The sequence below is a fragment of the Trematomus bernacchii genome, unplaced genomic scaffold (genome assembly GCF_902827165.1).
Source record: "Trematomus bernacchii unplaced genomic scaffold, fTreBer1.1, whole genome shotgun sequence".
Taxonomy (NCBI): domain Eukaryota; kingdom Metazoa; phylum Chordata; class Actinopteri; order Perciformes; family Nototheniidae; genus Trematomus; species Trematomus bernacchii.
Genome location: NW_022987774.1, coordinates 49,196 through 76,500, shown reverse-complemented (window position 1 = coordinate 76,500; position 27,305 = coordinate 49,196). Strand labels below are relative to the sequence as shown.

The window sequence follows — 27,305 nt, the reverse complement described above, 5'->3', positions numbered from 1 at the left end:
CTTTATTGAATCAATCTGCACATTTTACCTTTGGTACTTTAACTATATTTTGGTGATAATATTTGTATACTTTTACTTGAGTAACATCTTGAATGCAGGACTTTTACTGTAACAGAGTAGTCTTACACTCTGGTACTTCTACTTTTACTCAAGTACAAGATCTGAGTACTTCTACTTTTACTCAAGTACAAGACCTGAGTACTTTTACTTTTACTCAAGTACAAGATCTGAGTTCTTCTACTTTTACTCAAGTACAAGATCTGAGTACTTCTACTTTTACTCAAGTACAAGATCTGAGTTCTTCTACTTTTACTCAAGTACAAGATCTGAGTACTTTTACTTTTACTCAAGTACAAGATCTGAGTACTTTTACTTTTACTCAAGTACAAGATCTGAGTTCTTCTACTTTTACTCAAGTACAAGATCTGAGTACTTCTTCCAGCATTACCAGTGCTTTCCAGGAAACGATGCTATGTTTCCACCAAAACTCACAGAAAACAATTTACAGAGCTGTTGTCGGGGAAATATGTGGGCTATTTCTGGTAAGCCAGTCGTAAATAACAATGGTCTGAATGTGAAAAAGGGGAAGTCTCCAACTATGATATTAAATCTCTAAAGCTATTCGAAGAGAATGAGGTTCCAACTCCTCAAATATGCAGATGTAATGCTTTCTCTGCTTCATAACATGATAAACTGATGGATATAAACACATTATATAATATATAATATGTAATTGAGATTAAATGATTGTTAACTGAAGTGCTTTTCATGCAAACGTTGCCAAAACTCAGTTTCAACCAGCCGAATATGCACATGTTATGCTTTTCTCTGATTCATGATTTCATTAAACTAGATTTATTTTGGATTATAAAACATATTAAGTACTTTTTCATGCAGATCTGTTAGAAAAAAATATGTTTCAACTCCAGCATTACCAGTGCTGACCAGGAAACGGTGCTATGTTTCCACCAAAACTCCTAGAAAACAATTCACCTATCTGTTAAATTAATTATCAGAGGATTTTTGAAACTGTTATGTGAAAAACAACGCTTTAAATACTGTCTAGGGATTATAAAAGGGATGATATTGAGAGGCTGTAGCTTTCACTTTCATAACCAAATTAATGTTTTCTGGGAAATATGTGGGCTATTTCTGCAAGGTCGTAAATGGAAAGATAGATGGATTCTTTATTTATCCATATTTGGGAAAATCTTTCTTTACAGCAGCAATATAATCGGGCATTAACATATCAAAAAGATTGAATAATGTAATAATATCATATAAAATAAACAGCAAATATATACATGAATGAGTAAAAAGAGGAAGTCTCCAGCTATGATAATAAATATATATTAATGCATGCTTTCATTTCTGCTGAATATACACTAATATATAGTGTTTGTGACATATTTATATGTACATATAAATTAAGTCCCTGTGGTCCGCTCCGGGTTTTACGAGCCTCTCCCCGCCGCAGTGGGAGGAAGTTGGACCACAAAGCAAGCAGTGCCTCTGTGCAGAAAAACACTGAAAAATACACCGAAGAAGGGGGCACTTCAGCTGAAAACATGTGCCATATTGGAGCTGGGACGCGAACAGCCTAACAGAAACACAGTGGATCTAGTATCAGTTGACAGAAGCTCCGGGAGAGACACCGGGCGGACGCTCTCTACTCAGCCGGAGATTGAGCTCTCTAAAGCGGATAGTCTCACAGGCAGGAGTCGGTGGGGACGTTCGGCTCCTTGTGCGATTTTGTGGTTGATTTACGAGAAACACACCACCGGCACCGTGTTGTGTTAGTTATTGTCGGACTTGTTACCACAACACATGGTGGTTAAATGTGTTGTCTTGGCATTTAAAAGCAGTTTACGCCGAAAAAGTGTACCACCCGCCGGATCTCCATCTCCCGGCGCTCCCTCCCCCTCCTCCGCCATCAGCGTCACCAGCAGCTCGCTTTGGGTCTCCAGGAGAGGAGGGTCCCCCGCTAACAGTCGGGGTAACTCAACGGACAAACTATGGATTATATTGTGCGATTTTCTCATTGTTATTAGGCCTTTTTTGGGACTATTTGTGTCATTTTTTCATCTGTTTGCTGCAAGACTTCCCCTAACAGGAGCTCAGCCGTTGGCTTATTAGCTTGTTAGCAACTGATGCTAACGTTTGGTAGCTCAATACCACGATATCCCTGCTGGCGGTTAGCACTTTGCTAACTAGCACTAGCACCCAAAATATCGATATTAGCCCAGCAGGCTAAAACAAGTTAGCTTCGTGGATTTGGCTTCTGATTAGTGGATTGTTTTCCCTTTCTGGAAGGCAAGAGTGTTTACGTTTTCAGGGGGGAAAGCCCTGTAACCCATGGAGAACAGTTGTTTTTGGACTGACTGTACTGGGGTATTTTATATTTTATGTATAAATAGCTAACGTTCGCTGGGTAAAAATCACCCGATCAGTTAGCCCACTGTTAGCGTTTTGCTAACTAGCACCTTGGCTAACTAAACTGAGCACCACAAATATCGATATTAGCCCAGCAGGGTAAAACAAGTTAGCTTCGTGGATTTGTGATTAGTTGATTACATCCGTTTAGCTTGTCTTAATCCTCCTTAAAGTGTTTAATGACGTCTTTTCGGGCGACATTTTTGTGTGTGATTGATTTAAAGGAAGACAGGAAGCCAGGCAGGCAGCAACATAAACAACATATTTTTGTGCAAATATTTGCATTTTTTTTTTAACCAGCTGAGATATTAAGGACAAAGTAACAGCCTTGACAATTCCACCCTCCCTCTTTTATTCCTTCCATTACTGAGAACTACACGTGTCGCTGTTTTATTACTGCTTTTCTGGAGACACACACAGAAGAAGCCAGTCACATTTCCACTCTGCAGCCAAAATTAGATTTTTTTTCCTTTTTCTCGACAGCAGAGTGTTTACGTTTTCAGGGGAAAAGAAGCCCTGAAACCCATGCCTCACTGGAGACAAACCAGTCGTTTTTGGACTGATTTCCAGGAGGAAAGTCCCCAGAGACCTGTAGGATTTGACAGCTGTCTCCACATCCAGCATCTGGTGCATCTGACATTACTATAAAGCGAGCAAGGGGACAGATCTGTGCATTATTTTCTCGTGAGAAACCTGCATTTTTCTGCACTAAATGGGATTACAAAGACGCTGATCTCGCGGCCCTGCTGACTGTATATATTTCTCGAGGAGTCACCCAATGTCTCCCCTCCTGAATTTCCTTTTTTCTGCCACAATGATGGTAGTTTGAGGCGGACAGACAACGACACCATTGCAGCGGATGGTCACTCTGGCCCTGTCACGCACCTTGGCGCTTGATGTTGCTCATATCTGGAGGAGGACATTGTTTTTTTAATCCCATAATATAATAAAACCATCCCCAGCCCGGTTATTTTATTGATTTGGTCGTCCCAGGGTCGAAAGATGGCGGACCTCGAAGCAGTTCTCGCTGATGTCAGTTATTTGATGGCGATGGAGAAGAGCAAATCTACTCCTGCGGCCCGAGCGAGCAAGAAAATCATCCTGCCTGAGCCCAGGTAAGCACATCTCCTCAGAGCTTATTGTGTTGTTGTGCTGTGTGTGTGTGTGTGTAATGGATGCATGTTATGTGCATGCTATGCAGCCTTATAGGGAGGTGGAGGCGTGCTTCCTCTCAAACCTGTGACTTACTATAGATGCTAAATGTGACTGTGGAGCTTTTGTCAGGTTTTTGCAGCTCCTTGGCTTCATGATGTCACCAAAACTACTTCACCTGCATGCTTATTTACCCCATCAACACACCAATAAGTTCATCTAGTGTTAGCCTTAACAACAGCAGATTGTGGTGCAGAATATGTAATCACATTGCCATTTCCTTTCATCATACACGCCTTACTGATGTCCTATATTTGCTGTCTGTTGCAAAATGTTCTGCCAAACAGTCTCCATTTGCTCCCAAGCAATCAGTCTGATCCTGGATATGTTTTATGTATCATGTGCAACACATTTATTGAGGCTGACATGCAGCTGCACCATCAATATGTGCAGCTCTGGAGCCGAACCCCCTGTTTAGCAAGAGCATGACTAGGCCATTAGACCAGACTACAGCTCAAATCTGATTTAAATAATACACTCCCCCCCTCTAACATCTACACATAATTGCACATCCTTTTGTCCCTGCTGCTGCAGCTCTTGGGGCCTGGATGAGTCTCTTCAGCTTTTAGGCGTGCAGCTTGATTGAAGAGGATGTGGTGAACATTTGGTTATTGAGATAGCTGCTTTCCATACAGGGTTTGTGACTCTGACGGAGCCATTTGCGTTCAAGTCAAATGATCACCGTTGTGTTCGCAGCAGCATCACCGCTGTCAGATTTGAGTTTTAAAATTCATCACCTCGTACTTCACATTTGTTAATGGGCAGCTGAGAACTGTTATTGACACACCCACACATGTGTAAAGCGAGTGTCTCTACATTTCAAAGTGTTGATGTGGGTTCAACGAGCATTATGTTTACACCAGGAGTGATTTATGGAGGGAGGAGGGCACTGACTGACTGACTGGCTTGTCTTGGCAGATCAGCAGAAGGCACTGATCCAGACACTGCGTTACACACACTAATGAATATACAGCATCTTGTCCATCAGCAAATGATTACATTAAAGGATTTTCTGCAATAGCAAATTCATTCTGGTATCCTCAATCGATTTAGTTTCATTTGAAGAATGTGTATGAAGGCATTCACCACTTTATTTATCCATTAATCAATCGCAAGAAGCACAAAAGGCCCTGCCCTCTTCACTGGTTCCAGAAAACAGTTTCAACCCAGTGCACGAGCTAAAAGGCTGCCAGGGTTCATCAAAATGTCAATATTAGTTAACATGAGTTAACATTAGCCTCCTCTCTATACAAAGTGATCATTTATTAGCAGATAACAAGTCAAACATGCCTCAATCACAACCCATTTGCTGTCAGATCATTCATCACTGCATGTTCAATTCCGCTACCATTAGCTTTACGCTACTGCTAACCATTTTTCAACGTTGGCACATGTGTGTGTTTCCTTCAGGCGGTTTCACTTTGTGTCAGTGTGGTTTTTAAAATGAACTTTCAGCAACGTGAAGCTTGCTTTAGACCGGCAGACCCATTAGAGCAGGGGTGTCAAACTCATTTTCATCTCGGGCCACATTCGCATTAAGGTTGCACTCAAAGGGCCGGTTGTAACTTTAAGACTATATAAAAATACATATATAAATATTTAATATATATAAAATAATGTATTATATGACATGATTGCCTCTGCATTGGATTATTATCGGATAGGGTAATAACTTCATAATTAACTACGTCTGAAAGCAGAAGTCTAGGGCAAATAATTACAAGTCTCTTCAGGGAGAATGTCAAAAAATGATTTGAAAAGAAATGCAAAATAAAGTGACATTTTGAAAAAAAGTAACATTTTGAAAAAAAAGTCAAATCTGAGAAAATGGTAAATTCTGAAAGAAAATTCATATTTAGAAGAAAAAAAGTCAAATTCTGAGAAAAAAAGTCTAATTTGAGATGCATTGTGCTTCTGTAAATCGCCATGTAACCGTATAACAAACATATTATATTCTTTGTAAGCTCTTGTGGGGCCACATAAAATGAAGTCGCGGGCCGGATTTGGCCCCCGGGCCTTGAGTTTGACACCCCTGCATTAGAGCGATGTTTGAGTCACTTTGAATATTTGTCTAATTACGACTCGAGCATTAATGCAGTCACGTTCCTGAGTGCTTTATTAAATATGGCAACTGCTCCGCCTTCATTATAGAGACACGGTAACTCTGACAGTTTGTACAAAGAAGCCAATTTAACGCCAAGACCCTAATGTAGTCGGATATTTTTCAGCTGACTAGTGACAGACTGAGTTTAAAGCATATCGCTGGTGTTTGTTTGAGCTAATTTACTCTTAAGTAGGACTAGCATGGCCACAGGTGGTAGATCTTTAAAGGAATAACCCACTAAAACATCTAAATTACTTTGCATGTCTGAACATTTGCTTTAAATTATTTTGAACTTGCTCCCTCACAACTGCATTCACTTGACACATGTAAAGAGCTAACATGCTAATGCCAAACAACGCCACATATTCAGCCTTTTTCCTGTATAATATGCTGTATAAAGTTCCTATCTAAATGAGACGTTTTTTTTAATACTTGATTAATTCTTTAATTACATTTAAATTAAAAAAATGCTGCTTTCAGCCTCAAATATTTAGACTTCCTGCTTTTCTTTGAGTTATATCATATTAAAGTATAGAGAAAAAAAAAAATATATATATATATATATAGGTTTTGGACTTAAAGAGCAAGACATGTAAAGACTGTGTTAGCTTTAAGCAAAACAAACACCCTCTGTGCTGTTACTTCAGGATGTACCTGTGACATTTGATTGTTTGTATCTCAAATAACTCCAAGATAAGCCGGTTTGAAGCCGGTCGTAGTTTGTCGTGTCGTTTTTATTCGGCTTACTTAATCGTTTGTCCGCTGCGTAAACAATTAATAATTAATCAATTAGTGAACAGCTTCTATAACGGACTAGAAGAGCAATAATGTGTGTACCAGACCCTGATGTATTCAGTTCTTTCTTGGACAATACTAAACCTAAAATGGGACCAGTAGTTTTTTACAAATCCTGTTGACCAAAAGAGAATTAACTTCTCCTTGATGAGAACTTTAAAGAGTCCTCTCCTGCTGATGTTCAGGTGTATATCAGTATGTAGTGTCTCTACTTTAAAGAGTCCTCTCCTGCTGATGTTCAGGTGTATATCAGTATGTAGTGTCTCTACTTTAAAGAGTCCTCTCCTGCTGATGTTCAGGTGTATATCAGTATGTAGTGTCTTTACTTTAAAGAGTCCTCTCCTGCTGATGTTCAGGTGTATATCAGTATGTAGTGTCTCTACTTTAAAGAGTTCTCTCCTGCTGATGTTCAGGTGTATATCAGTATGTAGTGTCTCTACTTTAAAGAGTCCTCTCCTGCTGATGTTCAGGTGTATATCAGTATGTAGTGTCTCTACTTTAAAGAGTCCTCTCCTGCTGATGTTCAGGTGTATATCAGTATGTAGTGTCTTTACTTTAAAGAGTCCTCTCCTGCTGATGTTCAGGTGTATATCAGTATGTAGTGTCTCTACTTTAAAGAGTCCTCTCCTGCTGATTTTCAGGTGTATATCAGTATGTAGTGTCTCTACTTTAAAGAGTCCTCTCCTGCTGATGTTCAGGTGTATATCAGTATGTAGTGTCTTTACTTTAAAGAGTCCTCTCCTGCTGATGTTCAGGTGTATATCAGTATGTAGTGTCTCTACTTTAAAGAGTCCTCTCCTGCTGATGTTCAGGTGTATATCAGTATGTAGTGTCTCTACTTTAAAGAGTCCTCTCCTGCTGATGTTCAGGTGTATATCAGTATGTAGTGTCTCTACTTTAAATAGTCTCCATGCTTATATTTGTATTGTATAAAGGACATACTCCACACATATGGAGACAGTTAAGCATGTGTCCAAAATATTTTTTAAATGTTTTTACAGAACAAGGCCATGGAATTTCAGATTGAGAAATATCCTTGTGTACATACCCAAAACCCCACCCGAGGGTTAAAGTGAAACACAGGTGATGTTATTGAGCCGTTGCATGATAGTGTGTCCTTCACACACAGTGTAAAGTTGTTAGTGCTTAGTTAAGGCCGTGTGTCATCATCCTGTGTGACGGTGAAACTGAACGCCTCACTAATTGAGTTCGCTGCTCCTCATTAGACGTTCACTCAAGAATCCGGGTTGCGACACATTGACGCTCGAAAAGATAATCCAAGGGCCGTCAAACACGAGACACTGAGGACGAGCTGAGGATCAAACTAAAGACAACAGCAGGACGTTTGACTGATTAGCACCAGAGAGGGCAAGAGTACACTCATACTTTACTCAAGTAGAAGTACTCGTGTTTAAAAATACTCTGGTGAAAGTAGAAGTACTGACTAAACTGCTTTACTCAAGTCAAAGTAAAGAGGCTTTGAAATGTACTTCAGTAAAAAGTACCCATAACTAGCAGCTGTTTTAAAGAGTACCTGACCTCCCTTTATATTAATAGAACAATAATGTCATTGTTAGCTAATGAATGTTTCCATGCTGAACAACGGCAACATGACAACGTTTTCATTGGTCCCTCTTCTTTAGAGAAGACCAGGAAATGATGGATACACGGATCGTGTTCAAATCAATAGGCACGCAATGACTCTAAATAATAATGATCACGCCACCAAACACACATTCAAACTAAAGGAACCAGCCTGTTTGGGAAATGTGAGAAGTAGAAAGTACAGGTATTTGTGTTCAACATGTAAGAAGTAGAAAGTACAGGTATTTGGGTTCAACATGTAAGAAGTAGAAAGTACAGGTATTTGGGTTCAACATGTAAGAAGTAGAAAGTACAGGTATTTGGGTTCAACATGTAAGAAGTAGAAAGTACAGGTATTTGTGTTCAACATGTAAGAAGTAGAAAGTACAGGTATTTGGGTTCAACATGTAAGAAGTAGAAAGTACAGGTATTTGTGTTCAACATGTAAGAAGTAGAAAGTACAGGTATTTGGGTTCAACATGTGAGAAGTAGAAAGTACAGGTATTTGGGTTCAACATGTAAGAAGTAGAAAGTACAGGTATTTGGGTTCAACATGTAAGAAGTAGAAAGTACAGGTATTTGGGTTCAACATGTAAGAAGTAGAAAGTACAGGTATTTGTGTTCAACATGTAAGAAGTAGAAAGTACAGGTATTTGGGTTCAACATGTAAGAAGTAGAAAGTACAGGTATTTGGGTTCAACATGTAAGAAGTAGAAAGTTCAGGTATTTGGGTTCAACATGTAAGAAGTAGAAAGTACAGGTATTAGTGTTCAACATGTGAGAAGTAGAAAGTACAGGTATTTGTGTTCAACATGTAAGAAGTAGAAAGTACAGGTATTTGTGTTCAACATGTAAGAAGTAGAAAGTACAGGTATTTGTGTTCAACATGTAAGAAGTAGAAAGTACAGGTATTTGTGTTCAACATGTAAGAAGTAGAAAGTACAGGTATTTGGGTTCAACATGTGAGAAGTAGAAAGTACAGGTATTTGGGTTCAACATGTAAGAAGTAGAAAGTACAGGTATTTGTGTTCAACATGTAAGAAGTAGAAAGTACAGGTATTTGGGTTCAACATGTAAGAAGTAGAAAGTACAGGTATTTGGGTTCAACATGTAAGAAGTAGAAAGTACAGGTATTTGTGTTCAACATGTAAGAAGTAGAAAGTACAGGTATTTGGGTTCAACATGTAAGAAGTAGAAAGTACAGGTATTTGGGTTCAACATGTAAGAAGTAGAAAGTACAGGTATTTGTGTTCAAAATGTAAGAAGTCAAAGTAAAAAGTCTTCAGAAAAATAAGTAGTGGAGTAAAGTACAGATACCAGAAACATGTACTTAAGTACAGTAACGAAGTATTTGTTCTCCACTACTTCCCACCTCTGACTAGCACATTATCCAGCAGGGTCGCAGGTCATCACGTGATGCCTACACACACACGCGCACACACACGCACACACTTCATGGAGTTTTAAAGTGCGTCCTGCAGAGGCGTTTCTATACACACATCAGTACAAGCTTCTTTTGTGAACGTGGTGTATTTAGTGATTTCATGTCGGATATGAGCGCTGTTATTTATGGCTCACTATCACACAGAGGCAGATGAAAGCCTCAGCTAATGGACTTGTAAAGCCACCATAACACGGAGTAAATCAGCCTGCAGAGCATTACTTTTCATATATGAAAATGTTCTTAAAACAGGTCAATTAGGTCATTATCGTCTCGGTAATGTGTCCAATGTAACCGAGAGAAATACTGATGCTTTTCTCTTATCACACACACGCATCGTTATCGCGCCCGAGTGCTTCAGATGGATTCAGAGGAATTACTTTAATTCCTAAATTAGGAGAGTGGCCAACACACGCGGAGACGGAGAGGGAGGACGCTATCTGTGACGTTGGTGGAAAATAATTTGATGAAGATCGAAGAGATTGTGTGCCAAACTTCTATAAAGCATGCATGTTTGTTTATTTATTTATTTGTTAAGCACAAATAAGGACATAACAATGTAGGGGAGATGACATTCCCATCTCACAAAGATATAAAAACTCTCATCGGACAAGTCAAAAACAGTCAATAGGATCGCTTCAACATGTCAGAAAACTACGTTGAAATCCCAGTACATCCAACAACCATAACACACACATTAACACACACATTAACACACACATTAACACACACATTAACACACACATTAACACACATTAACACACACATTAACACACATTAACACACACATTAACACACACATTAACACACACATTAACACACATTAACACACACATTAACACACACATTAACACATACATTAACACACATTAACACACACATTAACACACACATTAAACACACACATTAAACACACACATTAAACACACACATTAAACACACACATTAACACACACATTAACACACACATAACACACACATAACACACCAAGCATATTCTATATTCCATATATTCCTACTCTTCATTAGAGCTGATTGTTTTCCATTTCACATCGTGTTACCACGTTTAGATTTTTTGTGGCAATAATTTTCTCCATTTCTTTTTGCAATCTGTTTTTTAAACACCTTAAATTTAGATCCCTCCTTGAGTGAGTTTTGAAAACAAGTATGTTACCCAGAAGAAGAATTGTATTTATTATCTTTATTTGACAGATTTTTATCTTTCACTGTCAATGTGTATTTATTTTTACTTTTAAGTTCAGTTCTATTTTCTATTTTGAGATATTTTCTATTTCTTTATTTTCTAAATCAAATCAATTCAAAGTGTATTTCTATAGCCCAATATTACACAATTGGTGTCTCAGTGGGCTTTGACAAGATTGACTATTGACAAGAAGGTCTTTTAGAATATAGGATATGTACAAGAACATAATATGAAATTAAATAATGTACATTAAGAAACAATTAAATGCGGTTTATTGCGGTGACAACTAATGATCTTATATTATCTGTGGACCCATGGTTTCAGCAGCTGTGCATGTGTGTGTGTGTGAGGCGTCCAGTTCATGCCTGTTGCAGTTAAAGGGGTCACTTTGCAGGTAACGTAGTGATGCCACATTCTCCAAGGACCCAGGCTGAGTCTCTGGCAGAGAGGTGAGATTTTAACGGCAACACTGGAGGCCGTTCAGAGGAGAAAGTTAGCCGTTATCGAGAAATCCACACGAGACACGAGACGAAATGAGGTGGAGAATCGGAGGGATGTCACTATCTTGAAATATATAAAGTGTCCTGTCAGAAGAATAACAACCAGATAGCAGGCTTTACCTCAAAGGACCCCTATTATACTGGTTTTCATCAATATATTATAGGTCTCAGATATATACAAAATGGTGGAGAAAGGGGGGAGACATCGGAGGGATGTCACTATCTTGAAATACTTATTTATTTATTCCACACATGGCAGTTATTTTAAAACAAAACATCTACACTTGTACTGTTTGAGAGGACTCTTTAAAGTAGAGACACTACATACTGATATACACCTGGACATCAGCAGGAGAGGACTCTTTAAAGTAGAGACACTACATACTGTTATACACCTGAACATCAGCAGGAGAGGACTCTTAAAGTAGAGACACTACATACTGATATACACCTGAACATCAGCAGGAGAGGACTCTTTAAAGTAGAGACACTACATACTGATATACACCTGAACATCAGCAGGAGAGGACTCTTTAAAGTAGAGACACTCCATACTGATATACACCTGAACATCAGCAGGAGAGGACTCTTTAAAGTAGAGACACTACATACTGATATACACCTGAACATCAGCAGGAGAGGACTCTTTAAAGTAGAGACACTACATACTGATATACACCTGAACATCAGCAGGAGAGGACTCTTTAAAGTAGAGACACTACATACTGATATACACCTGAACATCAGCAGGAGAGGACTCTTTAAAGTAGAGACACTACATACTGATATACACCTGAACATCAGCAGGAGAGGACTCTTTAAAGTAGAGAAACTACATACTGATATACACCTGAACATCAGCAGGAGAGGACTCTTTAAAGTAGAGACACTACATACTGATATACACCTGAACATCAGCAGGAGAGGACTCTTTAAAGTAGAGACACTACATACTGATATACACCTGAACATCAGCAGGAGAGGACTCTTTAAAGTAGAGACACTACATACTGATATACACCTGAACATCAGCAGGAGAGGACTCTTTAAAGTAGAGAAACTACATACTGATATACACCTGAACATCAGCAGGAGAGGACTCTTTAAAGTAGAGACACTACATACTGATATACACCTGAACATCAGCAGGAGAGGACTCTTTAAGTAGAGACACTACATACTGATATACACCTGAACATCAGCAGGAGAGGACTCTTTAAAGTAGAGACACTACATACTGATATACACCTGAACATCAGCAGGAGAGGGATCCTTTAATTACATAAAAGACAAACCCAAGGTGTAGCATTATAAAGAAAAGTGAACAAAAGTAATTGAGTAGCAGGTAGTATAACATTAGTAAATAGTAAAAACCATGAGGGTTGTTTTGGGTGTAACAGTGCTTCCACGTTGCGTGTATCATTCTCCATAACGTATAATCTGTGTGTACATGGAGATCATTGTCGAGCAAAACTACAAACTGTAATAATTATTTTTTTATCTGTTAAACACGCACTGCAAGCTGCTTTCTGCACGCTTGTCTTAAGCCCAAAGAAAAACACAGCTCTGTCCCGTGTAAATATTTAAAGTTAGCAAATAGATAGTGTTCTTTTTGCATTTCAAAGGAATAACAATGTGGATTCTGTCTCCTTTTCAAGCCATATGCGTTCTAGCTAGAAGTTAGTAGACAGATACCTAAGCTAATACTAGCAGATACACAATTGCAACCCTAAATTATTATTTTCCAATCGCCAGAACAACACATTCAGCTTGAATTCTGCACAACTATAATAAAATATGTTAATGTTGGCAGTGTACAAAGAGAGCTGTCAACGGGCTTGGTTACTACCTGAAATCTTAATTGTCCCGTAACAAGTATTATTTCCATTAGTGAAAAACGACATCCAGAGAATGCTAATATTGGTTCTGCTTTTAAACCACTTTGCATCACGCTGTTTTCCATCAGTATCATCTCTAATTGTAATTTCCTCTCTCTGCAGTTGTGTAATATTGTTTCTCGTAACATTTTTAATATTACTTTGTGGTTCTCACGGGGTGTTCACTTTTCACAGCACTGGTGTTATCTCTCTCTTTGGATGAAACAGTGACTCATTACAAAAAGCACCAATGGGCCCATTTCTCTCGTGAAAGACAGCTCTGCTTCGAACACAAACTCTGCAGTACTCTAAAGATTTCCAAAAGGGCCAAACCACTGTCACACTTGAGTCATCGCAGTTGTGTGTAACCTACAGTTTCCTGCTGTATGTCGTATTTTTAGCAACTAGTTTCAGTCCATTTCTTTGCAGAACTCTTCCTGTGCTCCGCTACATGAAACTACACAATTGACTAAGGGGTGTGGGCGGGACATCTCTAAGCGGTTGACCAATCACAACAGAGCCAGCCAGCTAACCAATCGGAGCAGACTGGGCTCTGGTTTCAGACAGAGGGTGAAAAGAAGTGCTGCAGCACAGGCAGTATGAGAAAAATAAAGAGCTTTTTGAACATTAAAGCATGGAGACATGTAGAGACACTACATACTGATATACACCTGAACATCAGCAGGAGAGGACTCTTTAAAGTAGAGACACTACATACTGATATACACCTGAACATCAGCAGGAGAGGACTCTTTAAAGTAGAGACACTACATACTGATATACACCTGAACATCAGCAGGAGAGGACTCTTTAAAGTAGAGACACTACATACTGATATACACCTGAACATCAGCAGGAGAGGACTCTTTAAAGTAGAGACACTACATACTGATATACACCTAAACATCAGCAGGAGAGGACTCTTTAAAGTAGAGACACTACATACTGATATACACCTGAACATCAGCAGGAGAGGACTCTTTAAAGTAGAGACACTACATACTGATATACACCTGAACATCAGCAGGAGAGGACTCTTTAAAGTAGAGACACTACATACTGATATACACCTGAACATCAGCAGGAGAGGACTCTTTAAAGTAGAGACACTACATACTGATATACACCTGAACATCAGCAGGAGAGGACTCTTTAAAGTAGAGACACTACATACTGATATACACCTGAACATCAGCAGGAGAGGACTCTTTAAAGTAGAGACACTACATACTGATATACACCTGAACATCAGCAGGAGAGGACTCTTTAAAGTAGAGACACTACATACTGATATACACCTGAACATCAGCAGGAGAGGACTCTTTAAAGTAGAGACACTACATACTGATATACACCTGCACATCAGCAGGAGAGGACTCTTTAAAGTAGAGACACTACATACTGATATACACCTGAACATCAGCAGGAGAGGACTCTTTAAAGTAGAGACACTACATACTGATATACACCTGGACATCAGCAGGAGAGGACTCTTTAAAGTAGAGACACTACATACTGATATACACCTGAACATCAGCAGGAGAGGACTCTTTAAAGTAGAGACACTACATACTGATATACACCTGAACATCAGCAGGAGAGGACTCTTTAAAGTAGAGACACTACATACTGATATACACCTGAACATCAGCAGGAGAGGACTCTTTAAAGTAGAGACACTACATACTGATATACACCTGAACATCAGCAGGAGAGGACTCTTTAAAGTAGAGACACTACATACTGATATACACCTGAACATCAGCAGGAGAGGACTCTTTAAAGTAGAGACACTACATACTGATAGGAACCTGAAAATGGCAGAATAGGGACTCTTTAAAAGTAATAGCATTCGATAATTAGACGTTTCTGTCAAAGCAATAAATAAGGACCGCTAAATCCCAAAAGTGAATTGTTCAGCAGGATAATATCCACATATTAACACCACTTTATGATTTCTGAAGTAAAAAGCTAATGTTGGGCTATAAAGGAACTACAGCACGGTCACATGACTTCACGTCACCACCGCTAAGCTAAAGGTGGCTAATGTTGGGCTATAAAGGAACTACAGCACGGTCACATGACTTCACGTCACCACCGCTAAGCTAAAGGTGGCTAATGTTGGGCTATAAAGGAACTACAGCACGGTCACATGACTTCACGTCACCACCGCTAAGCTAAAGGAGGCTAATGTTGTGCCTGATGATGTTGAATCGTCTCATTTAAACACTTGTCAGCAACTTCTGTTCCTAAATTTACCAGTGTGGGATTTACTGACATATTTTATCTTTACCACAGACCTTGTTCCAGGCTAACAACCACCAACAACTTATTTAAAAGAACATTGAAGAAGGAAGAGGAAGTGCTAACATGCTGACTCATTTTAGGGTTAATGGATGTCTTAACAAGTATAAAGGCATCAAAACTGAAACCAAAACTACTTCTTAATCTTTTGAGTGCCTCGTGAGTTAATAAGAAATTGCGCCAGTCTTCAAATGGCTCAATCAGTCTGAGGTGTCTCTTTTGAAACCTGCTAACCCCTGCTCTAAACCACAGCAGCCAGAAAAACAGGTTTAAAGTCTAAAGAGTTCCAGAGTCAGTGCATGTGTGGAGGATTTAATAAGCTCATGTTTGCTTCACCCAGACAAACATAACGCCGCTCATTGTGTCCTATCACATTGTGAGAATTGCAGAGGTCAGGTGGAGTGTAAAGCATATTTGAACAGGGCAGAGCTGGCGTTATCAACACCGTTCAATTACATGCCCACAGACATCCTGGTAATATGTTAAATATTTACACATCTGCATACTTCCTGTAGTGTTGAACAGCGTGTTGGTTCAGATCAGCAGATAATGACCAACTCACTCACTCACTGCTGCTTTTCTGCTGACTTTAATGGTGGAAAAACAGCTGAAAACAGAGAAAATGAGAGAGAAATAATCTGGAAACCCCTTACGTTGCATGTTCTCTGACCTTTCACTGCGGTACTGAAAGTTAACCAAGTGAGAAGTAGTGCAGCATATAATGAATAATATATACACGTGTGTTTTGCAACATTTTCCACTCAACTGCAGCTCCGTACTTAGATTAGATTAGATTAAACTTTATTGTCGTTTTGCAAAGTACAGGTACAAGCCAATGAAATGCAGTTAGTATCCAACCAGAAATGCAAGATGTGCAAAATATAAATAAATACAAGGTGCATATTATAAAAACTGACAATACAGGCAGCATTGAATGAGCAACACATCTACAATATACAGTAGGGCTGTGCGATTATGGCAAAAATCATAATCACGATTATTTGGGTCAATAATTGATATCACGATTATTAAATACGATTATTCATTGACTTTGAAAACATCCATTTATTGAACTTTAAACAAATACAAATAATAATTTGAACAGTGTCTTTTTAACTGTTGATTACCCTGAACGTATAATTAAACTGAAAAACCAATACAAAAATAAATTAAATGATACATTTATATTTACATTTAAATAAATAATATCAAAATAATAAATACCAATACAAATCACCGTATTATCACCATTATTCACACCTTTTAATATACACAGTGTAGAAATAGTACTACTTAAAGTACAGAAATATCAGCTTCACAGTATACTTGCATTACAAAAACTTTAATTATTATTTTTAAAAGTAGTTATTAGACATTATGGCCCTTCTCATAAAATTATAATATTTTATTGGTGGTTTACGTCACGTTGTGGTTTACGTCACGTTGTGGTTTACGTCACGTTGTGGTTTACGTCACGTTGTGGTTTACGTCACGTTGTGGTTTACGTCACGTTGTGGTTTACGTCACGTTGTGGTTTACGTCACGTTGTGGTTTACGTCACGTTGTGGTTTACGTCACGTTGTGGTTTACGTCACGTTGTGGTTTACGTCACGTTGTGGTTTACGTCACGTTGTGGTTTACGTCACGTTGTGGTTTGCGTCACGTTGTGGTTTGCGTCACGTTGTGGTTTGCGTCACGTTGTGGTTTGCGTCACGTTGTGGTTTGCGTCACGTTGTGGTTTGCGTCACGTTGTGGTTTGCCGTTGTGGTTTGCGTCACGTTGTGGTTTGCGTCACGTTGTGGTTTGCGTCACGTTGTGGTTTGCGTCACGTTGTGGTTTGCGTCACGTTGTGGTTTACGTCACGTTGTGGTTTACGTCACGTTGTGGTTTACGTCACGTTGTGGTTTACGTCACGTTGTGGTTTGCGTCACGTTGTGGTTTGCGTCACGTTGTGGTTTGCGTCACGTTGTGGTTTGCGTCACGTTGTGGTTTGCCGTTGTGGTTTGCGTCACGTTGTGGTTTGCGTCACGTTGTGGTTTGCGTCACGTTGTGGTTTGCGTCACGTTGTGGCTTGCGTCACGTTGTGGCTTGCGTCACGTTGTGGCTTGCGTCACGTTGTGGTTTACGTCATGTTGTTGGTTTTGTCACGTTGTTGTTCACGTCAGGAGACATCTTGTATACGATCGCCAGGTTTGATATATATTATCTTATCTCAAACTGTATCTTTCTAGAAAAACCCCTGTTTATGATCTGCTTTATTTATATCAACTAAACCCCAAAGCAACTTCTTTGAAACTCCTTTATCGACACCTAGGTGCGACAACTTCATATTTCATTCATCACACATAATGAGACTTTAAAATACCGTGAACTGTAAAGGAATCCTGCCGTCTGTTTCTCATTAAATACGCTTGTGACCGCCCTCCCTCCGCTCCTATAAGTTTCCTCGGCCCCCTTCGTCATATTTCCATATTTATTTATATTAATTACATATTATTTATATATGTGAAGCCAGAAGCCTTTCTGTCAGTCAGAGTCACAGCAGGAGCTCGGTCATCTGCCGCCGGGAGCTGAAGCTGGTGTGAGGAGACGCTTCTTCTGTGTCAACGCTTCACAACAACGTCTCTGTGTGATAATAACGTCAGCTGGCACTTTGAAACAGAGAGTATTTAACGTGTTTCATGCAGATACGACAGAAAATGCAGTTTTCAGGCCACAAAATATATATATTGTCAATTTCTCATGACATTAAACTCAATATTCTTACATTTTGAGACTTTTAAAGATTATATCATTGATTTTTAATAACACTAATGGAAATTTTTTTACAATTCTAGGTCATTAGCCTTGAGAATAATCATTATAGTAATGGATAATGATAATAATCGTTAAGGTTTGAGGTTTTAAAATGTTATTTTTTAGGGCTTGAATGGCACAAAGCACTTTGATATGACTAGGGCTAGACAAGTAATCGACATTTCATAAAAATTGCAAAACATAAACTAGTGCATTATCCAATTGGTTCAAGAAAAATGATAATTCCCTCTTATATTGTGGATCATATCGCAATTGCAATATCAGTTAAATGTTATCTTTTCACGCATCAATAGCTATGAACATGTAAGAGCTGTTTGTGATATTATAAAAAGGACACATGATGCACGATTAAATGCATTTCTGCACCTGTGTGTGATGTCCTCTATATCTAACCTCACCACACACACACTATTGGAAACACCCCCCCCCCCCCCTCATGTGTTTTTGACGCCTAATAAGGCTCCACTCGTACACACCAAGTGTCACCAAAGTGTGGAGGCTTCAGAGAATAAAAAGTCAGCTGCTGGTGATTCACACCGCTCCTCAGAAAGAGGAAGTGTTTACTTCCTAGCTTCTTGTTCCTGTCGCTGCACTTCAAAAATGTTGCATTCACGCTCCTTCCCACTTATATTCAAACCAACTGGGTGTACTGGTCTGATCACTCGTTGTTTTGAGGCTCCTAGTTTGAGCATTATGAAGTCATAGTGTCATTGAGTTAATTGACTTTGGTGTATCATGGCCTACAGTTTGAATGCTACCAAAGGCTAATCGTATGTCAAATTATGCTCTTATTCAAATCTGCAAACCAACTGGGAGTACTGGTCGGATCACTCGTTGTTTTTTAGGTTCAAGTTATAGGTTCCAGTCATAGTTTCAGTTAGGGCTGTGCGATTAATCGTATTTTAATCGCAATTACGATTTTGGCCTGCCACAATTACGAAAACAACATAATCGAAAAAAACTATTATTTTGCTTTGCTCGGTTGTGACCGTGCAACATATTTGATCTAATTAATTTTGGTCTCATTTATTTGTATTTATCATATTTATATATGTTTAATAGCTTGTGGAAGTGCGCTCCAAAATATTTGTTGATCTTGTTTATTGGTATTTATTATTTTGATATTATTTATTTAAATATGTCATTTATTTGTGTATTGGTTTTTCAGTTGAATTATACGTTCAGGGTAATCAACAGTTAAAAAAATACTGTTCAAATGATTATTTGTATTTGTTTTAAAGTTCAATAAATGGATGTTTTTTTAAAGTCAATGAATAATCGTATTTAATAATCGTGATATCAATTATTGACCAAAATAATCGTGATTATGATTTTTGCCATAATCGCACAGCCCTAGTTTCAGTGTCATTGAGTTAAAATAAACGGGTTCATTTGGCTTTTCTGTGTGTCAGAAAAGTGACACTTGCTTTTCCTGTTTTGCTCGTCTGTAGCTGGATATAAATACACGTAGTAGTAAAGCAGCATTTACATATGTATTGACCTAAAAACAAGACCCTTTGGTGTATCAAAACCTACAGTTTGAATGCTACCAATCGTATGTCAAATTATGCCTCCTTGTTTTATATATTAGCCTACATTTATAAAGATAATAATCCCACAGGCATCCATTGCTTGAGGCTAGGTAGATTGGTAAACTAATAGAAACTTAGTTCTGTTTTCTGTACCCTGTTGATGGTGAGCTTAAACACCCTGAAGCTTTTAATAATAACACTTGGGATTTTTATAGCGCTTTTCCTAATGCTCAAAGGCGCTTTACATAACATCGTAAGCTTGTTTCTCTTGATTGCCAGCTGCCAAAATGACATGACGTCACTTTTTAAAAACTAAGTCAATGGAAAGAACAATTGTTTTCCCCTCTTGTGTTTTAACGGGAGTTAATGGCACAGTGTCTGAACATGTCTAATGGTCCATTTGTATTCATATTCATCAAAAAATAACACTTATTGACATCAGAGTCCTTGCACTAATTATAATAATAATAAAGCTTTATTTATATAGCACTTTTCATACATGACGTGCAGCTCAAAACGCAGACATTACAAGTTAAAAATAAACAAGAAATTCCCCTCGGATCAGATTTTAAAACCTTTACAGATACATGCAGCAACATATAACATTTCAACAGGTTAGGAGACACAAGGAGGTCAAAGGTGTGATAATAACAAATACAAATAAATAATAGAATAGAATAGATTTGGGAGGGATGAAACCCTCTGTAATGGTCTCACATGCAGAGCACATAGCACACACAGTGTTCTCTGCTTTTAACCCATCCTAGTACCAGGAGTCTAGAACCAGGAGTCTAGTACCAGGAGTCTAGAACCAGGAGTCTAGAACCAGGAGTCTAGTACCAGGAGTCTAGTACCAGGAGTCTAGCACCAGGAGTCTAGCACCAGGAGTCTAGTACCAGGAGTCTAGCACCAGGAGTCTAGTACCAGGAGTCTAGTACCAGGAGTCTAGCACCAGGAGTCTAGCACCAGGAGTCTAGCACCAGGAGTCTAGTACCAGGAGTCTAGCACCAGGAGTCTAGCACCAGGAGTCTAGCACCAGGAGAAGTGGGCAGCTATTGTACAGCGCCCAGGGAACAATGGGAATGGGGGGGGAAGGGGGGTTGTCCGGTGCCTTGCTCAAGGGCACCACGGCAGGGCCCAGGAGGTGAACTGGGACCTCTCCAAGTAGCAGTCCACACTCCATATTTTAGGTCTGTTCGGGGACTTGAACCGTCGACCCTACGGCTCACAGTCCAAGCCCCTACCGACTGAGCCACTGCCGGACTAATGATTTCTCTCTCTCCTGTATATATCTGAGACCTGTGATATATTGATGAAGAACAGTATGATAGGGGACCTTTAAAGTGGGGGGGGGTTGTCTTTAGCTGTCGTTTAAAAAATGTCCACTGAGCTTCTCTAGTCTTCAACGTTTTATTTGGACGTGATCGTGGCAGCTTCTTCATGATTGTGATGCTTCTGGGACACAACTAGCACCATCGGGAGGTGAACCCTGCAGGAGGTGCTGTGGTGTTAATGGGCCCGTGGGGGGGGGGGGGGGGTTGCTAATTGATTCATCCTCCCAGCTCTCCTCTCATTAACACCCGTTCCCAGGGCAGCATGTTTCTCTCCAGGTCCCCCCGCTGCCTCCCATGTGTCCCTCTCTTCCCACAGTTCAGTTTCAGGGGACAGGTGGCAGGGAGAGTCCCAAAATAAGGCTGGGATCTGGAGGAGGATGTCTCAGATCAGCTGTTTATTACACTATAGCACACTTCACCTCAGCCACATCATAGACTCTATGCCACTCAAAACCCACCTGTTCAACACTGCATTCAACCTCCGACCATCCCCCCACCACGACACCAAGTCAAATTCCTCGTACGTGTCAACTAGGGCTGTGCAATTAATCATATTTTAATCTCGATTACGATTTTGGCTTGCAACGATTACGAAAACAACGTAATCGAAATAAAACGATTATTATTTTTATTTAAAAAAAAATAAAATGTAATTTTTTTTTATTTAAAAAAATAAATAAAATGTAATTTTTTTTTTTTTTGGTTTTTCAGTTGAATTATACTTAAAGTTCAGGGTAATCAACTGTTAAAAACATACTGTTCACATTTTTTTTTTTCAATAAATGGATGATTTCAAAGTAAATGAATAATCGTTTTTAATAATCGTGATATCAATTATTGACCAAAATAATTGTGATTATGATTTTTGCCATAATCGCACAGCCCTAGTTTCAACCTACCTGTTGATAAACCTCATTCTGATTCAGACGGTTGCAATAATAATACGTGACACTTATATAGCGCTTTTCTCGTAACTCAAAGACGCTTAATCTGCAATAAACCTGCAATGTGCAATATAGTAAACATATTTGTAATTGAGCTGTGCGTTATGTAAAAGCAGGCATTTGTTAAGCTCTCAATTCTTTAATATGTTAGTTACGTCACTTCTTTTAAACTGCTGCCTGCTACTCATTTCTTAGCTATGGTTGTTCACTTATTCTTATGACTTATGTGGTGCTTTTCTTTATTATTATTGCTTACCTGCTATACCACTTATAGTGTAACACTGTAAACTTCCATCGCTGTGGGACACATTCTGACTCTTATATATGAAGATTATGTGTTCATTAATCCACGTTTTCTCTCCTCTGTGTTCACAGTATTCGCAGTGTGATGCAGAAGTACCTGGAGGAGAGAGACGAGCTGACGTTCGACAAGATCTTCAACCAGAAAATTGGTAAGTCTCCGCTTTATTGTTGCATTAAAGGACACCAAATGAAGCCTGAAGACCTCGTTATAGAATTAGCAAATAAAATAAATGATGGTTCAAATCAGTTTCAGCTGCTGAAGACATGCGACCACTTTCTCAAGTCCCACCGGCTTCTTCTCAGAGCTTAATAACACATTTAGTCTATTCAAAGTTTGTATTTAATACACTGATATATATCAACATCTACTTCATGGGTTGGCACTCATTTTCGTGCCGACATTCATGATCCCCAGACCCCTCTGACTTTGGGGACCCTCTGACTTTTCCTCTTGTGTCATGATGAAGTTGTCATGTGTGGTTTTGATTAAGATAATTGAACAACTTTTGGATGAGTTTCCATGCAATTTGATTTAGGCATTCATGATCCCCAGAGGATGAATCCTAGTGACTTTGGTGACCCTCTGACGTTTCCTGTAGCACCAGGGGGTTGACATGTGTGGGTTTTGTTTTTGAGTAATTCAACCACTACTGGCAGAGTTTCCATGCACTTTCTGTAGACATTCATGATCCCCAGAGGATGAATCCTTCGGTCTTTGGTCCCCCTCTGAACCCTTTTCTCACCCTTTCTTACTCTAGCACTAACAGGCTGACAATTGTGCTTCTGAGTAAGATAATTAAACAATAATTTTGGATAAGTTGCCTTGCAGTTTTCTTCAGGAATTCGTGTTCCCCAGAGGATGAATCCTTCTGTCTTTGGTGACCCTTTTCTAACCCTTTTCCTCAAGCAACATAATGAAGTTGTCAAGTGTGTCTTTTAGTCATATAATTCAACAACTTTTGGATGAGTTTCCTTGCATTTGCTCCAGGCATTCATGATCCCCAGAGGATGAATCCTGCTGACTTCGGTCCCCCTCTGAACCCTTTTCTCACCCTTTTCCTCTAGCACTAACAGGTTGTCAAGTGTGTTTTTTTAGTAAGAGAATTCATCACACTTTTGGATGAGTTTCCATGCAATTAGCTCCAGGCATTCATGTTCCCTTCAGGATGAATGTTGGTTATTTATTTAACCTCAACATGTCCACATTTTGACATGTTATGGATATTATCTTGATGTCCATTGGTGCTTTTAGACTCCGATATCGTCCTGTTTTTACACAAATGTATTTACACAATAGTCCTGTGTCCTTGTTCTCAGCTCTTATGATTATTTCTGTGTTATTACAGGGGTCAAATCCCCTGTTTGTGCACATCATGACCAATCACACTTATTTTGACCGTTGACTTTCTCTAAATACCTGGATGTGAGCAGTTCTGTGTTTTCTCCCGGAGATGCTAGCATGAGTGCGTGTGGTTTAGCTTTATAGGCCGTGTGCAGAACGTTCAGGTGACGAGCATCTTTTCCGACACTTGACCGTTGCTTCTCTCCGGTTTGAAAGTCGATCATGGCCAGCGGCAGATTATATCAGCTGCAGCTAATTAACATTAAACCATAAATAACTCTCCAAAAGGAAACCTGCCTGCTGCCTGCTTCACGGTTAGCCGCCGTTAGCTCTCTGACAACGGTCACTTCTCAGATCAAGATTAGGCTATTCATCGTCAATTACAAGGAAGCTCATGTGTAAACATTGGACTTATTGGATAGGAACATCATGCAATTAAACATTTGAATTAGGGCTGTGCAATTAATCGTATTTTAATCGCAATTACGATTTTGGCCTGCCACAATTACGAAAACAACATAATCGAAAAAAACGATTATTTTGCTTTGCTAGGTTGTGACCGTGCAACATATTTGATCTAATGCAGGGGTTTTCAAAGTGTGGGAAGGTGAGCCTCCCCTCAGAGAATATAAGAACAGCCGCGCCCCCCCTCCCAATTATTATTGCTATTATTATTATTATTATTATTGTTGTTGCTATAATGCAGGGGTATTATTATCCAGTGGAATGCCCTTACCTACTGGCCTAGTTAAATCAAAGTGGTTACTTATTTTTGTCTGGGCAGTGTAGTTTTACACACCATCTTATTTGACTTTCTCAGGGCAGAGCCCCACAAAGAAAAAAATATATGTACACACGTAAGGTCATCATCTTAACAGTTTTTAATGCTCGAGTCATCCGTGAGCAGAGCATCAAGTTGGCATGCCTATTACAGCTGAATGCGGCGATTACCATCTTGTTCAGCAAAACGCCTCACAAACGTATTAACATCCAAAGCTTTAGTGCGTTTTGATTCAATGCTGAGCACAGCCAAACTTGACAGTCTCTTCTCTGTCATTGTAGACCGCAAATACCTTATTCCTTCCGTGTACTTGGGTCCGAATGCTTCTCGTTTTCTGCCGCCCGTTCAAATGAAATCGCCGCCAATCACATTTCCTCGCTCGCGCCAGGGTTACAAGGCTCGCGTCTTGTGCTGCATTCACTTGCACTCGGACATCAGGGATTTTCTCTGATAAATGTCCGATGAGCCACAACTTTTATTTCAAAACAAAGCTGCCAACTGGGGTGGCCAGACGCTGTCTCCTCTCTCACTTTAGGTAACTTCACTAAAAATCGATCCATGTTGCCGCTCGCATAAAGTTAGCTGAAGTTAACGAGCTAGATTTCATTGTTTCTCTTTATTTTTTTCTCACGCTGCGCCTCCCCTGAAGCTCTCTGGCGCCCCCCAGGGGAGGCGCGCCTCACACTTTGAAAACCGCTGATCTAATGTATTTTTATTTATCATATTTATATATGTTTAGTAGCTTGTTGAAGTGCGCTCCAAAATATTTGTTGATCTTGTTTATTGGTATTTATTATTATTTGATATTATTTATTTAAATGTAAATATAAATGCATCATTTATTTAATTCATTTTTGTATTGGTTTTTCAGTTGAATTATACGTTCAGGGAAATCAACAGTTAAAAAGATACTGTTCAAATTATTATTTGTATTTGAAAAAATCCATTTATTGAACTTTTAAACAAAGTCAATGAATAATCGTATTTAATAATCGTGATATCAATTATTGACCAAAATAATCGTGATTATGATTTTTGCCATAATCGCACAGCCCTAATTTGAATGTAAAAAATGGAATAATATACTGCTGTAGAACCAGTAAACAGGAATGTAGTACATGCATAAATGTGCATTATATATATGTGCAGTATATACATTGCTCAACAGTCACGAGCTAGCCGTGTTCCTTTGTAGTTAAATGTAGATATAGCTTTTTCTCTGATGTCTCAGCTACATGAAATCTATTCATATTCATCTCAAATGCTATGTTTCTGCTTTCTCTGCATAAAAAATACACATTTAATTACATTTCTTGTTATTTTCAACGTTTATGATGAATATTTGATGGTGGATTTACAATTGATCAAAAGTTGTAAGGGCTGATGGCTTTGAAAAAAAGGTCTAATTGGGATTATTTCGACAGGGTTAACAAAGATTGATGATGAAATATTCATGTTTGCTTCATTATTCACGCTATCTTTGAACAGTACTTTGAGCATCTGTACCAAACAAACAGCCGAGCAGCTCAACCGTACGTCATTCTTTCTTTCACATATGTTTAACCTTTAACCACATAGCACTTCCTGTTATTTAGATATTGCACTTGTCCCCATTTTGTCTTGATACAATTGATAGGGCCTTTATAAAAAAGCTTCTCTTGTTGTTTCTGAGGCGTTTTTACGAGCATCGGTGCGGTCTCACAAATCTCTTTCTGCAGCAGAACAACCTGTGGACTCTGCAGAGTTCTTGTTTGTGTGAGAGGTGGGAAGTAGGGGAGTACAAATACTTCGTTACTGTACTTGGTCAAATGACATGTAATGTACTTAAGTATCGGTATCAGTACTTTTCTCCACTACTTATTTTACGATGACTTTCTACTTCTTACATGTTGAACACAAATACCTGTACTTTCTACTTCTTACATGTTGAACCCAAATACCTGTACTTTCTACTTCTTACATGTTGAACACAAATACCTGTACTTTCTACTTCTTACATGTTGAACCCAAATACCTGTACTTTCTACTTCTTACATGTTGAACTCAAATACCTGTACTTTCTACTTCTTACATGTTGAACCCAAATACCTGTACTTTCTACTTCTTACATGTTGAACTCAAATACCTGTACTTTCTACTTCTTACATGTTGAACTCAAATACCTGTACTTTCTACTTCTTACATGTTGAACACAAATACCTGTACTTTCTACTTCTCACATGTTGAACACAAATACCTGTACTTTCTACTTCTTACATTTTGAACACAAATACCTGTACTTTCTACTTCTTACATGTTGAACCCAAATACCTGTACTTTCTACTTCTCACATTTCCCAAACAGGCTGGTTCCTTTAGTTTGAATGTGTGTTTGGTGGCGTGATCATTATTATTTAGAGTCATTGCGTGCCTATTGATTTGAACACGATCCGTGTATCCATCATTTCCTGGTCTTCTCTAAAGAAGAGGGACCAATGAAAACGTTGTCATGTTGCCGTTGTTCAGCATGGAAACATTCATTAGCTAACAATGACATTATTGTTCTATTAATATAAAGGGAGGTCAGGTACTCTTTAAAACAGCTGCTAGTTATGGGTACTTTTTACTGAAGTACATTTCAAAGCCTCTTTACTTTGACTTGAGTAAAGAAGTTTAGTCAGTACTTCTACTTTCACCAGAGTATTTTTAAACACGAGTACTTCTACTTGAGTAAAGGATGCGTGTACTCTTGCCCTCTCTGGTGCTAATCAGTCAAACGTCCTGCTGTTGTCTTTAGTTTGATCCTCAGCTCGTCCTCAG

General features: G+C 38.9%; 1 protein-coding gene across 1 annotated transcript in view; it reads left to right on the top strand.

Annotated features, from left to right (window-relative positions):
* Positions 1 to 1,485: 1,485 nt before the first annotated feature.
* Positions 1,486 to 27,305, top strand: part of grk3 (G protein-coupled receptor kinase 3) — a gene marked incomplete at its 3' end in the record, with an annotated part of 72,329 nt that continues 46,509 nt past the window's right edge. The window contains 2 exon segments of the mRNA XM_034148958.1: positions 1,486 to 3,548; positions 22,457 to 22,533. Coding sequence (XP_034004849.1) covers positions 3,436 to 3,548; positions 22,457 to 22,533 — 190 coding nt within the window.